This window comes from Elephas maximus, chromosome 4 (assembly GCF_024166365.1).
Source record: "Elephas maximus indicus isolate mEleMax1 chromosome 4, mEleMax1 primary haplotype, whole genome shotgun sequence".
NCBI classification, from domain to species: Eukaryota; Metazoa; Chordata; class Mammalia; order Proboscidea; family Elephantidae; genus Elephas; species Elephas maximus.
This window is the reverse complement of record NC_064822.1, coordinates 95390535-95406254: the sequence shown is the minus strand read 5'-3', so window position 1 is coordinate 95406254 and position 15720 is coordinate 95390535. Positions and strand designations below refer to the sequence as shown.

The 15720-nt window shown below is 36.0% G+C and overlaps 1 protein-coding gene across 3 annotated transcripts in view; it reads right to left on the bottom strand.

Annotated features, from left to right (window-relative positions):
- CNTN1 (contactin 1) overlaps nt 1-15720 on the bottom strand; it is a 385906-nt gene that overhangs the window by 95176 nt on the left and 275010 nt on the right. For all 3 annotated transcript variants that reach the window (XM_049882834.1, XM_049882835.1, XM_049882836.1), the window contains exon 16: nt 6578-6698. In XM_049882834.1, the coding sequence (XP_049738791.1) occupies nt 6578-6698 (121 nt within the window). The remainder of the gene's footprint in view (nt 1-6577; nt 6699-15720) is intronic.

Below are 15720 nucleotides of genomic sequence, written 5' to 3'. Positions count from 1 at the left end.
GTCCGTGGATTGTCTTTTTACCATTTTGATGAAGTGTTTGGATGAACATAAGTGTTTGATTTTTAGGAGCTCCCAGCTATCTAGTTTCACTTCTGGTGTTTGTGCATTGTTAGTAATGTTTTATATTCTGTTTATGCCATGTGTTAGGACTCCTACAGTTGTCCCTATTTTTTCTTCCATGATCTTTATCATTTTGGATTTTATAGGTCTTTGATCCATTTTGAGTTAGTTTTTGTGCATAGTGTGTAGTACAGGTCTTTTCATTTTTTTTGTGGATGGATATCCAGTTATGCCAACACCATTTGTTAAAGAGACTGTCTTTTTCCTGTTTAAAGGACTTTGGGCCTTTGTCAAAGATCGATTGCTCATAGGTGGATGAATTTATCTGGATTCTCAATTCCGTTCCATTGGTCTGTGAATCTTTTGTTGTACTAGTACCAGACTGTTTTGACTACTGTGGCAGTATAATAGGTTCTAAAGCCAAGTAGTGTGAGGCCTCCCACTTTGTTGTTCTTCTTTAGTAATGCTTTACTTATCTGGGGCCTCTTCCCTTTCCAAATGAAATTGGTGATTTGTTTCTCCATCTCATTGAAAAATGCCATTGGAATTTGGATTGGGATTGGATTGCATCTGTAGGTTGCTTTGGGTAGAACTGACATTTTCACAATGTTGAGTCTTCCTATCCATGAGCAAGGTATGTTTTTCCACTTATGTAGGTCTCTTTTGGTTTCTTGCAGTGGTGTCTTGTAGTTTTCTTTGTACAGGTCTTTTACATCTCTGGTTAGATTTATTCCTGAGTATTTTATCTTCTAATAATATTTTTAATTGTTGTTAATATATGCTCTCTTGATAGGAAAAAAGATCTATGTTACTAAAATCTTCTTAAAATAATGTTAAAAGTCATTATACCTGGGACAGTATTGAATTCATATAAAGTTACCTGCATATTTATATTGGTGTTTCAGTGTTCTACCCAGGGGATTTGTTCTTCAGGGTTGTTTTTTAACTTACTGCTGATACGTAGTCTGGTTGCACTGTCTTGTTATCAACTATGGATTTTTTGAAGCTAATATTGCCTTAGTGTAGATTAGTGCACAAATTTAACTGTGCCAAAATAATGAGGGGGTAAGGAAAAACCATAGATTTAACCTCTTCTCTTGAGCTGGGATGCCTTCTTCTATTCCCATGCCACTCCTGGCCTTTAAGTCAGACCTCCCTTTTGTGATTTCTAGCAAAACATTAATATTAGTTTTTCAATTGTCTCTGATTGACTTCTGTTTGACTTGTAAGGGACAAACTAAAGAAGAGCATTACTATCTTTTTCAAACACATTTCTAAATTAATATATGCCAAAAATATATTTTATGAAGAAAACTTAAGATGAATTGCAAACTGTGTTCTGTGTATTCCTTAGAACAGTAATTTTCAAATACAGGTAGAGACTACTTCATCACACTCTCCTTGGGAGTTTGTTAAAAATGGAGATTTGCAAGTCCAGGCCAGGCTTAAACATTCTGTAATCTGCAATGCTATTAATCTGATGCTCTCCTTAATAATATTCTTTAAAGATATATTCATATTTATTTACAGGGGAGACTGAGAGATGCATGGGGCAGGATCCCCCATGCTATCCTTTCAGAGCCACAGCCACTTCTCCCCCCCACCCCCAGTCAATGGCAACCACTTATATGTTCTCCATCTATAAATCTGTCATTTCAAGAATACTATAGAAACGGAATCATGCAGTATATAAACTTTTGAGATTGGCTTTTTCACTTAGCAAAATTCTTTGGAGATCCATCCAAGTTGTGTGTATCAGTAGCTCATTTCTTACTATTGCTGAGTACCCTTGAATGGTGCAAATGGTTAACATGCTCAGCTGCTAATGAAAAGTTTGGAGGTTTGAGTCCACCAAGAGGTGCCTCGGAAGGAAGGCCTGACAGTATTCTGCTGAAAAAATTAGCCATTGAAAACCCTATGGATCACAGTTCTATTCTGACACAAATGGGGTTGCCATGAGTCAGAATCAACTCAATAACAACTGGTATGATGGTTTATTACGTGGTATGGATTTTTTTTTTTTATGGATATACCACGGTTAGTTTATTGAAAGGGATTTTGGTTGCTTCCAGCTTTTGGGTATTATGACTAAAGTTGCTATGAATGAAATTCATGTACACGTTTCTGTGTGAACTTAAGTTTTAATTTCTCTGGGATGAATGCCCAAGAATAAAATTGCTGGGCCATAAAGATCTTTGCTGGGAAAGCTGGCAGTTAAGAATTAGAGAGTAGCAAGTGGCTCTGTGACTCTCTTTTATTAAAGTAAATTTACCAAGAAATATTTAACATGCACCACTCAGCTTAAGAAATAAAACATTACTTATACAGATCTCCTTCCCTCTTTCCCCATCTCCAGAAGTAACTACTGTCATGTATCTGCTGATTAGCATTTTAATGCATTCTCTCTAACTGACCATATAAGGCGTGTGTGTGTCTCTGTGTGTTTGTGTGTGTCTGTAAAACTAGAGCAGTTGCCATTGAGTTGATTCCAACTCATAGTAACCCCATGTGTGCAGAGTAGAAATGTGCTCCACGGAGTTTTCAAGGTTGTGACCTATCAGAAGCAGATTGCCAGGCCTTTCTTCCAAGGCACCTTGGTGTGGGGTTGAACCACCAACGTTTGTAGTCAAGCACTTAACTTTTTACACTACCCACTGCTGTCTAGTCGATTCTGACTCATAGTGACCCCATAGGGTTTCCAAGGCTGTAACTCTCTATGGAAGTAGACTGTTAGATCATTCTCTCAAGGCACCACTGGTGGTTTCAAACCACTGACTTTTCAGTTAGCAGTAAAGTTCCTTAACCACTGCACCACCAGGGCTCCTGTTACACTACCCAGGAGCTCACAGACACACAGACACACACACATAAGAAAGGATGTGAACTTTTTAGCCAAATGAAAAGGAAATGGCAATTCATCAGATTATATAACCTGATAAATTTGTCACTTCCTTTTCAGCTGTCATGACTAACATACTTTGGGCATAACTCTGTGAGGAAACCCAGATGCATCTGTTTACATAAGTTTCCCTATATCATCTACTCTTTGCATTACTGATTTGTTATTTTAATAGAAACTTGACGTAAAAGCAACTTGATGAGAGAAAAACTCATCATTCTCACCAGTCTTTGAACCATATCAAAAGGATATTCTGTAGACTGGTTTAGCTCAGTTTGCTTAGATTTATCCTCATGTTTACTGATGTCTTTATTCACCATGCTTTGGGGCATCTCAGAACTTTATTCTGGGATTAGTTTCCTTTTTCCTGAAATTCACCCTGATTATTTAAGATGTTTCATTACAAATAAGAATCTCTTAGGGATATACTCTGTTATTGTTTGTCTGAAAATAACTTCATTTTTTCCCCCATATTATTGACTGATATTTTGCCTGGGTATAAACTTCTGAAGGACAGTTATTTTTCTTTCAGCACATCGAAGATACTATTCGACTATTGTATTAATTTTATGTTGATGTGTAATAAATCACTCCAACACTTAGTGGTTTAAAACAACAATAAATACTTATTATTTCTCACAGTTTCTGTAAGCCAAGAATTCTTGAGTGGCTTAGCTCAATGGTTTTGAATTAAGGTCCCTCACAAAGTTATAATCAAGATATTAGTCAGGGCTAATTCTACCTCAAAGTTTGACTGACCTGCTTCCAGGATGATTCACTCAAATGATTGGCAAATCCACGTTAGGTTTTTGTGCAAGACCTCATTTCCTCCTCTCCACAAGACTGCTTGAATGTCTTATTGACATGGAAGCTAAATTCCCCCAGACCGAGCAATCCAAAAAGTCAAGGAAGAAGCAGTAATGTCTTTTATGACATAGCTTCAGAAATCACACACCATCACTTCTGCTGTCATACAGATCAAATCTGATGATCTGTAAGAGGGGATTACACCAGGATTGGTATGCCAGGAGGCCAGGATCATTGGGGGCCATCTTGGAGACTGGCTCCCCCAATTATCTTCTAATTTTAATGTTGCTGTTGGGTGGTCTGTGTCAGTGTATTGCTAGGCTTTACAAATAATGTTTCTTTTCATCTGACTGCTCTTATGATCTTTTCTTTGTCACAATATTCTGAAGGTTTTTTTTTTTTTTTTTAATCTACTTTTCTTATATTCCATTGTGGTTCTTGAGTATGAGAATTTGTGTTTATTATCAACTCCTCAAGATGTGTAGTTTTCATCTTTTTGAAAATTGTTTCCGTTATTTTTCTGCTTCTTAAAAAAAAAAAAAAATTATGTTACCCCAATTTGACAAATACTAGACTTTCTCATTGTATCCTCCATATTGTAATTTCTTTTCCCATTTTCCCTTTGTTTCTCTGTGCTGAAATATGGGCAATTTTCTCATATACATCTTCTAATTTCCCATTTTTTTCTCAATCTATCTCTAACCTTTTGTTTAACTTATCTGCTGAGTTTTTAATTTCAATGATTATTTTTATCATTTATATGCAGTCTTTTTGAGAACCGGTTGTCATTTTTTTTAAGTCTCTTGTTCCCAACACATTTTTAACCTCTTTTCTTTGATAATTTTGGGCATGGTTATTTTAATTCTCATTCTGATGATTCTGTTGTTTTATTGGCTTTACTTCTACTAGAAAATACTCATTAAAGTGATTATTAGTTACCCAAGTATACGTGAGTATATCATTAATACTCTTATATTAACTCTGTAAAACTTCCTCTTCCCTCTAAATACCAGGAGTTTACTACAGCGTAATTATATGAAGACACTAATGTGCATGTATTGTAATATAACCCCTATTATAATATTAGTTAATTTAATATTAATTAATATTAAAACTATTTTAATCTGCAAAAAATGTCCATCAAATGTATTCATAGGTTATTGCTAGATATGGCTTAATCGTTAATGGTCTGAATAGAAGGAACAGTGAACTAATCCTTTTCCTTGATAATTCTCAAAGACAAGGGATGTCTCAGATAACCAAATACTCTAAATGAAAATACTAAACCTAAATAAATCTTTCTTTAATTTAGGATTTTGTAACCTCAGAGTTTTATTAACTTTAAGTAAGTGGTCTGCAGATGGGATGTTTCAGTTCATTTCGAAAATGAAACCAGCTAGACTTCTTATTGATCTATTAGAGAATGTATTCAACTGAAAAAAAAGACTTTTCAGTATTTTCCCAGGGTTGCTGGGGGATCCCATATTATCACTGCTATGTATGGAAATGTGGTAGATGTATGAAATTAAGTGAAATGATATTGTTCTGGCTCTGGAAGGGGCATTAAAAAAATTACACACATCGTTTTATTTATGCATTGTTTGATTTGAGCAAAAACTAACTAAAAAATGTACAATTAACTAATGGTCAATAAATATTTCTAGTAAGTAGAAATTCAGCACAACAGTGACACAGAGAGAGAGAAAAAGAGAGTGCTATGAAACTATGCAAAGAACCTCATCACTTAACTAAATTAAAAAATGAAGATATGAATTAATAATTTAGTAGAAGAGATAACTCATGTGTACAGGTTGCTATAAAACGCATTAGAGAAACTAGTGTTATGAAAGTTTGGAAGAAAGGAGCACCTATTTAGCACAGCAGGAAAGGATTCATGAATTTGGTAATATTTAGCCACGCCTTGAAAAATGGGTGAGAGTTGGACAAGAAAAGATGAGAACAGGGCAGGGAGGTAATGCTGTAAATGAAGAAATTGGAGTAGAAATACTAGGGTATGCTTGTGAGATAGGCAAACAGTGGAGTTAGTCACGAAGAACGGTGAGAGATAAAAGCTAAGTAGTCAGGCTGAGATAAATGCATGGAACTTCCTGAGTGCAAAGCTAAGGAGACTGGACTTCATTCTGCAGGAGTTGAGTGAAGAGTTGATTAATGATTTTAAACAAGGTGTGGTACATTCTCAGCCATGCCTCACAGAAAGAACAGAAGGAGATATTAAAGGGGTCACATTTTCAGTAAGCGTGTATCCCAATACATTCTCAATTATATTTATTAAACAAAGGCACTAGTCTGAAAATCAGCAACAAATAAAAACACGATACGTACATAAATTAAATTTTTATGCTAAGATGGTAGTGATAAATAACATTGGAGGTTATACTAAACAGCATCTTACCTACAAAAAAACCTACTGCTGTCGAGTCGATTCTGACTCATAGCAACGCTGCATCAGTAGTGAAAAAATAAAAATGGAAACAGCACTATACCCAACACACTGAAAGTATTAGCATGCAATGAGAACTTCTGGTAAGTCCTAAGTACGAAAGCACAAACATTTAGTAGGAGGTATGTGGTGTAAGTTTCTAGGAGATACGTAGTTAGTAAAATAAACAAAATCAGTGTCGTTTACTACTTGTCTGGCATAAATCATTGCTAGGCATGGGTGAGAAGCTATTTTCAAGGATCAAGACTCTAAATATGTAAGAATTTGAGCCAGAGTGACCAGAAGATTATACATGTTTATGTAAGTCAAATACCTTTGGTTTTGTGATTTTAAAATGTTGAAATTCTTACCTCTCACAACGAGGTCAGCTGAAGCTGAAGAATTGTCCACAATTGTCTGGGCGGTGCAAGTGTATCTTCCAGCATGTTTCAGCTGGGCGTTTCGGATGAGCAGTTCCCCATTGGAATCTAGCTGTTGGCAAAAACAGCAGTCATTCAGATCAGTTCGTTTTTTATCAATTATACAGCATTTAGGATACAAGAGGTACATTTTCCGCCTATTAAATAGACACTGTATTAGGTATGTTATCTGTACGGCATTGCTCAAGTTACTTAAACTGCAGTATCTCATCTGAAAAACAAGGTGACTAAATACATTGCTAAGGTCCTTTTAAGCTATAAATCCTTTGTTGTTGTTGTTAGGTGCCATTGAGTCAGTTCCAACTCATATGGACCCCTGTACAACAGAATGAAACACTGCCCAGGCCTGTACCATCCGCACAATCATTGCTATGCTTGAGCCCATTGCTGAAGCCACTGTGTTAATCCATCTCATTGAGTGTCTTCTTTTTCACTGACCCTCTTCCTTACCAAGCATGATGTCCTTCTCCAGGGACTAGTCTCTCCTGATAACATGTCCAAAGTGGCTGAGACAAAGTTTCACCATCCTCACTTTTCTGGCTGTGCTTCTTCCAAGACAGACTTGTTCATTCTGGCAGTCCATGGTATGTTCAATATTCTTCACCAAAACCATAATTCAAAAGTATCAATTATTCTTCATTCTTCCTTATTCATCATTCAGCCTTCACATGCATATAGGTCACTGGCACATTAGTCTTCAAAGTGTCATCTGTGTCTTTCACACTTTAAAGAAGTCTTTTGCAGCGATTTGCCAAATGCAATATGTTGTTTAATTTCTTGACTGCTGCTTCCATGGATGTTGATTGTGGATCCAAGTAAAATGAAATCTTTAACAACTTCAATATTTTCCTTATTTATCATGATGATAAATCCTTTAACATCTTATTATTTCTATTATCAGAGGGCTATACTAGCCAAAAAAAAAAAAAAAAGAAGAGCCCTGGTTGCTCAGTGGTTAAGCGCTTGGCTGCTAGCAAGGGGAAAGGATGTGTCAGTCTGCTTCCGTAAAGATTTACAGTCTTGGAAACCCTATGAGACTGTTTTATTCTGTCCTTTAGTGTCGTTATGAGTCGGAATCGACTTGATGGCAATTATGTATATATATATACACACACACACTAGCAAAATTCAAGGGATGAAACAATTTCATCGATATCTTTTAGAGAGAACTATGAAAGTCTAATAACCTTACTGCTAAATGTCAGTGAGGATAAATAAGTGTTCTTTGGCTGGGAAAAATTACTAATTTGGTTTTGCAAAGCCAATCTAGTTGACTAATTTCAAGGCTGACAGTTCTACTAACATGCATTTTATTGCCAACATATAACCCTTTGAGGACAAGGCTATTTGTTTTGCTCACTGCTGTATTTCAGTGCTTAGAAGATTGTATAGTTCATATTTCTTTTAAGGAATGTTGAGGTAATTTTGCTTGTGATGACAAGATACCAATGCAATTTCTAAGAACAGCTACTATTTTTGTGTGCCTAATATATACCAGATCCTGTGCAATTATATATATTATCCCATTTAATTGGCATCTGACAACAGCCCTTATCATAGGTCCAATTATGTCCATTTTATGAAGGATAAAAGTAAGACTTATTCAAGTAGTTTAAAGTCACTTGGTTTCTCTGGTGGTGGAAGCATGTCAAAGTTCATGCTCTTTATCACCAATAAACTTCCTTAGAAGAAAAATTTTGAAAACTCAAGTTTCAAATTGATTTTTCTGTCAACCAAAAATATTAACATTTCAATCATAGAAATCCAGATAAATGATGAAAAATAAATGGTTTATGTTTTACATAATAGATAAGGCTATTCTTTATGTCCACCACTTGTCTGTCAGTTTGCCATACTATGGTAGCTTGCATGTTTCCATGATGCTGGAAGCTATGCCACCATTATTTCAAGTACTAGCAGGTCACCCATGGTGGACAGGTTTCAGCAGAACCTCCAGGCTATGACAGACTAGGAAGAGCCTTGTAAACTACTTCCGAAAATTAGCCAATGAAAACTCTATGCATCACAATGTAATATTGTCCAATATAGTGCTTGAAGATGAGCTGCCTGGATTGGAAGACACTCATAATACACAGTGGCTGCCACAAAAAATGTACTCAAGCTTACCAATGATCAAGAAGATGGTGCAGAACAGGGCAATGTTTATTCTATTGTGCATGGGGCCATCATGAGTTGAAGCCAACTTGACTGTGGCTAACAATAGCAAATACACCCTCTAAGCATTGAATTGAGAACCCTGGTGGCACAGTGGGTAAGAGTTCAGCTGCTAAGCAAAAGGTTGGCAGTTCAAATCCACCAGTTTCTCCTTAGAAACTCTATGGGGCAATTCTACTTGGTCTTGCAGGGTTGCTGTGAGTCAGAATCGACTCGATGGCAACGGGGTTAGGTTTTTTGGTTTTTAAGCATTGAATGTCACAGCCCTCCAACCCACAGGACAGGCAGCCAGATGCAGGCCAGTGACCTCTGGTGGCATTGTGGTACTGGATGTTCCCAGCTGAAGTCAAACAAGGTGATACTGTGCCTTCTTGTTTCAGCTCTCATACTGTAAAAAAGCGTCCTTGTCATGGTCTTTTTAGTCCTATGTTTTCCCCATTCATGTGCTTTTTGTGTTGAAAACTTTACTGTTTAAAATGGTTCCCAAGCATAGCGCTGAAGTGCTGTCTAGTGCTTTGAGGCACAAGAATGCAGCAATGTGCCTTATGGAGAAAATACTCCATGTGTTAGATAAGCTTCATTCAGGCATGAGTTGTAGCGCTGTTGGCTCAGTCTGATGTTACTAAATCAACAATATATAATAAACACAATGTCTTTAACAGAAATACACATAATACAAGGTTATTTATCAGTTGATGAAAATGTTGTGACCAGATACTCATAAAAACTTAACCCTGTTTTTTGCCAAGGTACAATGGTCCAGTATTTGATAATTTAGTGTTCACAGTAACTTTATAGAACATAACTACTGCAAATGATGACAGTCAACTGTATTATGTTACCTGCTGATCTTGAAAAGAATTTGAGTTCATAATTCTTGCTTCATTAATGAGGTTAAGAATAATAGCTAGTTATTATCTGAGCACAGGAGCTCTGGTGGTACAGTGGTTAAATGCTTGTCTACTAGCCAAAAGGTTGGCATTTTGAGCTTACTGGCCACTCTGCAAGAGAAAGATGTGGCAGTCTGTTTCTGTAAAGATTACAGCCTTGGAAAACCAATGAGGCAGTTCTACTCCATCATATAGGGTCACTATGAGTCAGAATTCACTTGACAGCAACAGGTTTTTTTGGTTTTATTATCTGAGCATATTGGTTTAGTTGGTTGTAATAGAATACTAATGTACCTATATAAAAAACTGCTCAATGGCCACACAACTAATACCTTTATATTAGACAAATTTCAGTAAAAATATAGCTATAGGTTATACAATTTAATGTCAGTTAGAGTCTTTGCATTTCTTGAGGTCTAGATTGATTCAAACAGTCCCCAAGTCCTCTGCAAATTCCTGACATAGGGGAGTTCTTTCCTTCCATTCTGTTGGTCTGTTCTGTTTGCCATACCATAATGGAAAGAAATGGATAAATCCAATGTGTAATACAACAGTAAAGAAGGTGAAGGAGAAGATGAGTTAAGAATGTCCTCAAAGTTTCTGGAATGTGTGTGGTCACAGATGACTGAAAGATTGAATATCTCAGGAAGGACAACCGAATGCTTTCCCTCAATACAGCCTCTACCTTAGTCTAAGCTACCACCATCTCTTACCTGAACAGCTGCATCTTCTTTGGTTCCTACTTCCACCCCTGTCCCACTCTACTGTTTTCTCTTCTTAACACCCGTATTTACCTTCTAAAAATACAATCAAATTACTCCTCCCAGTAAAAACAGACAGAAGACCGTAAGCCTTACAATGGCCCAACTGTATCTCCATCCTCTAGGCTCTGTCCAAGCTCCAGCCTCACCTAGTGCCATCACCCCACTTACATTGTATTCCTCAGGAAGAATGTCCCTTTCTGGACCTCAAATACGTGCTATTCTCTCTCGTTTCTGATTCTCCATGGTGTTTTCTCTCCCAGAATTGTTGTTCTCTCATACCCTATCACCTTGCCACATTTACCCAAATAACACTTACTTTACTTATACCTTCCAACACCCATGGGCAACCCTGGTGGCATAGTGGTTAAGAGCTATGGCTGCTGAACAAAAGGTTGGCAGTTCGAATCCTCCAGGCACTTATTGGAAACCCTATGGGGCAGTTCTACTCTGTCCTTTAGGGTCACTATGTGTTGGAATCGACTCATCGGCAATGGGTTTGTTTTGTTTTGTTTTAATACCTCCCAACACCCAAATCACTTCCTCAAGCGAGCCTTTCTTATTATCTGGTCATTTTGTACTTCATGCCAATTGCAACTTAATACTTATGTGATCATGTGATTGGAATTGGGCTCCCTTGGTGGTGCAGTGGTTAAGAGCTACAGTGCGCTACAGCTGTTACCCACAAAGATGGCAGTTTGCATCTACCAGTCGCTCCTTACAAACCTTATGGGGCAGTTCTTTAAGGTTGCTATGAGTAGGAATCAGCTTGACGGCAACAGATTTTAGTAGACCGTAAGTTTTATGAGAGAAACCGTACCTGTTTTGTTCAGCCTTGTATCCCCAGGACCAGCATAGTGTCAGGAATATAACACTGAATATGTGTTATTTGAATAAACTAATCAAAGTGCTTATCTAGAATTCTAGCATGTGCTCTTAAGAATGTATTTTTACTTCTTACCCACTATATGCAGTTAGCAAGAACATATAGCCCATGATAATCAGAGCATATCCTAAACACATTATGCAAGTTCTCTGGTGTCAGGGGAACTGTACACTCTTGCTGTTGTAAGCTTCCGTGGAGTTAGCACTGAAACATGGTGACCCCATGCACAGTGGAATGAAATGCTGCTCTGTTCCATACCATCCCCATGATTGGTTGCTGATCCGACCATTTTGATCCATCGGGTTTTCATTGGCTGATTTTTCGAAGTAGATTGCCAGGCCTTCCTGGTGTGTCTTAGTCTGGAAGCTCTGCTGAAACCTGTTCAGCATTACAGCAACACACGAACCTCCACTGACAGGTGGGTGGTAGCTGCATTTGAAGTGCGTTGGCCAGAATCATGAAGGTGCAAATTCTACCACTGAATCACCACTGCCTTCCTCGCTCTTACGACCACCTCACACTATGCCCTCATCCACCTCCTCCTCTCCAGCCACTGTGAACAATTTACGCTTTGCCACGTGCTCCCTCATCTGGACAACCTTTGCACATATCACTTACATTTGCATAGATTCCCCCCACACCCCACCTCCATCACCTGGCTAACTTCAATTCACAGCACAGATGCCTCTTTCTTCTTTGGCCTCCAAAGGCTGGGTTAGGTGCTGGTCCATTTCATTGCAACTATCTCTCTCTACTATAATTGCCTAATTCTTCAGCTCTCAATAGACTATAATTCCTTGAGGAGAAAGATTATGTATATATTATTACATATCAAGTACTTAATACAATATCTGACACACAATGGAAATACAATAAATAAATATTAAAAGAAATAATATATATTACCTAATGTTTTCATCAAGCAGACATTCTTTTAGTAATGATACATGATATCTTTCAGGTAAATAACGAAAATGTTATAAAATAAAATAGCTAAATTGAAAGAACCTATTGCTACTATTCCATGTTTACTATATTTCAATTTATTCATAATCCAATTTTATGAGAAAAAGAAAAGTTTAGAGAAAAATGAATAAACTTATAAAGAAATTAATGCAGCTAACACACAGGAAAATGTAAATCCCTAAATTTTCTAAACCATAAAAAACAGAATTTGTGTAATAAAGGTGGTAAAAAATATTATTTATTTAGAACTCCTTAGTCTTAAAAAAAAATAAGCTACAGAGAGAATATGATTCTACATATGGGGAAGGTAATTAATTGTAAAAGACTTTTCTTAAACTATCATAAAGGCTAATAATAATAAGCACATATTGTTATGTAATTTTCTAGTGAGAAAAAATAAAATAATATAGTTTAAGTATAGTTTACATCTATAAAAGAGATGGATTTAATGTGTTCTGATATCTTTAACAGAACTGCACTCTAACACTATTAATATTCATTAACAGAAATATATTGAGTAAAGTCTCTTCAAATTATTACAACTGAGATAAGTTATATTTGAAGAAGAAAAGTGTTTTCATCAAAATAAAAAAATACTTAATTTTCTTGTATTCTTTCCTTATGTGAATACAGTAGTTTGGTCGTATAATATTTCTAATTCAAAGCTAATCCTGATACTAAACTTCCACCACTTCAGTGAGTCTTGATTTTAGATTGGAATTAAAAAGAATAATAAAACACCTCAGAAATGCTAAATTTTAAATGTTTTAGTCCAATCTTACAATTAAAAAAATTGAGGCCAGAAAAATAATATAAAAATGAACAAATTATGGACCTTGTTTTACTGTTAATATGATGTATATCTAATATTATTTTTTTCTTAATGAAATTGCTATCTTTCTTTTCTCAAACTTCCAGTTTAAAACATAACAGTTATTTTATTCTGAGGGAAATAATGTGGTCATGCATCTTATACTGTATCACATGTAATGAAAACATGAACTATTTTATGTCTTATTCTATTAAATTTATACTTATTGAACTATAAGTATATTAAATTTATACTTATTGAATTTTTGGTCTAAACTCTCCTCAAAATTAATTAAACTATTCTAAAAGTTTAAAATGGTAAACTCACTTTAAAAGTCAGCTCTGTTTTCAATGTTAGATTCAGGAAGGTAATGATCAGCTTACTTGTGTAAAGCAATAATGAACAACTTCAAGAATTGTTCTTATTTGCCCTATATTTGGCAAAGGTGTGGCATGGAAAACTTCTCAGAAGCAAAGCAAAGGAAAAATACACTATATCATTTTCAACATAGTTGTAGATGTATAAAAGCTTCCCTGAAGCTTTCGTATATGGTGCTAGCACTTTCCATACCTCAGGAGAAGCTGAGGTTCTCAGTGGTCGACAGAACGCTTACAAAGCAAGTAAAGATCATGGGCCTCAGCATACTGTAGCCACAAATTAGATACGAATGCTCTCTCTATTTTCACTAGAAACCACAGCTTGGCTGAATTACAAAATGCCTGCCTTCATAAGAGGAGAGTTGAATCACATACTGGAAATTGTGATAGCAAAGCTCAGGGATGTTCCAAAGTGTATATGTGGTTTACCACTCAGAAATTGCCCAAGTTTAAATCAAAAGACTTCCAGTATATAAATGCCTATTTCTTCCTTTCCCCAACCCCATATACTAACTCTGGAAAATCATTCATGCAGTATAAATGAATCTGAATTACTCAATTGTATTAACAAGCTAAATTTGTCATAATGAACAAAGAAGTATGTTGTACAGTACAAGCAATGTCTAGGTAAGACTTAGAGCTAATAATGGCTATATACTAACAAAAGGGTCTCTTTTGTTCCATCGTAGTTCAGAGTAAAGGGACAGAGACAGAAGGCTGGAGGAAAGCAAATCCTTTAAAGAGAATATTCTAGAACTTATAGGTAAAAATTATCAAATTTATGTGATACATACTACACTTAAGAAAAAAATGAAACTTTTTTTTTTTAACTTTTGGCTTGTTACAATAGAGACGGAGTAAGTGTAGCAAATGTATTGTAGGCAACTGCAAAATTACCACCACCACCACTACTAATAGTAAATATTTAGTAAGGACTTGCTAAGTGCCAGGGACTTTTCTAAACATTTTACATGTGCAAACTTATTTACTCTTAACAGCAACCCCAAAAGATAGGTATTATTTTTAATCCTATTTTACACTGAGGAAAAAATACTACCATAGCTATAATGACTACTACTGCTACTACTATTGCTGTTAATAGGATATGACTACCACTTAGAAAAAAAAAAAAAAAACTACTATTGCTGTTACTACTATTACTGCTACTACAACTAAAATTACTACTACAACTTCTACTATTACTCTTGCCACTGCTACCTCTACTACTGCACTCGTATTATTACTCGATCTAATTTATTGACGTTTGTCAATGTGCTCACTACTTTACATTTTCCCGTTCACATTTTGTAAAACCCAGGAAGACAGTATTAATATCCTCATTTTAGAGATAAAGAATTTGACACCCAAAGTTAAGCTACTTGTGTAAGGTTCTCTAGTTAATATATAGTCCACACCAGGTCACATTGTTTGCAAAGTAGTGGCTTACAGATCACACAACTAGATTTAGGGTCACTGTTTGGGAAGGAGAAGTGGATACTTTCTCCCAGCAGCAAAAATAAAATATGTCATTACTTTATCAATTTATTGAACATTTTCCTATGTAAACTTTCAAAGATTAAAGTAGAAAGAATAATAAAATGGCTACCCATATATCAACCAACCAAATTTAACAATGATAAAGTATTTTTGCCACTTGCTTTATTTGCCTAGCTAGCTAGCTAGCTATATCTTTTTCTATGTATGTATGTGTGTGTGTATGTATTTATCTATCTATCTATCCATCTATCAACCATCTATTGCTGAACCCTTGAAAAATCAATTACAGACGTCATACTTCACCCCGTAAGTCTTCAGCTTGCATTTCCAAAAATATAGGGCCATTCATTCTCCTACATAGCCTCAAAACTATTTTCATATATAACATGTTGTTGTTGTTAGGTGCCATCAAGTTGGTTCCCACTCATAGCAACCCTATGTATAACAGAGCAAAACACTGCCTGGTCCTATGCCATCCTCACAATCATTGTTATGCTTGAGCCCATTGTTGCAGACATGGTGTCAATCCATCTCACTGATGGTCTTCCTCTTTTTTGCTGATCCTCTATTACACCAAGCATGATGTCCTTCTTTAGTTACTGACTGCTTCTGATAACATGTCCAAAGTATGTGAGATGTAGTCTTGCTTTCCTTACTTCTAAGGAGTATTCTGGCTATATATCTTCCGAGGCAGATTTGTTGGTTCTTTTG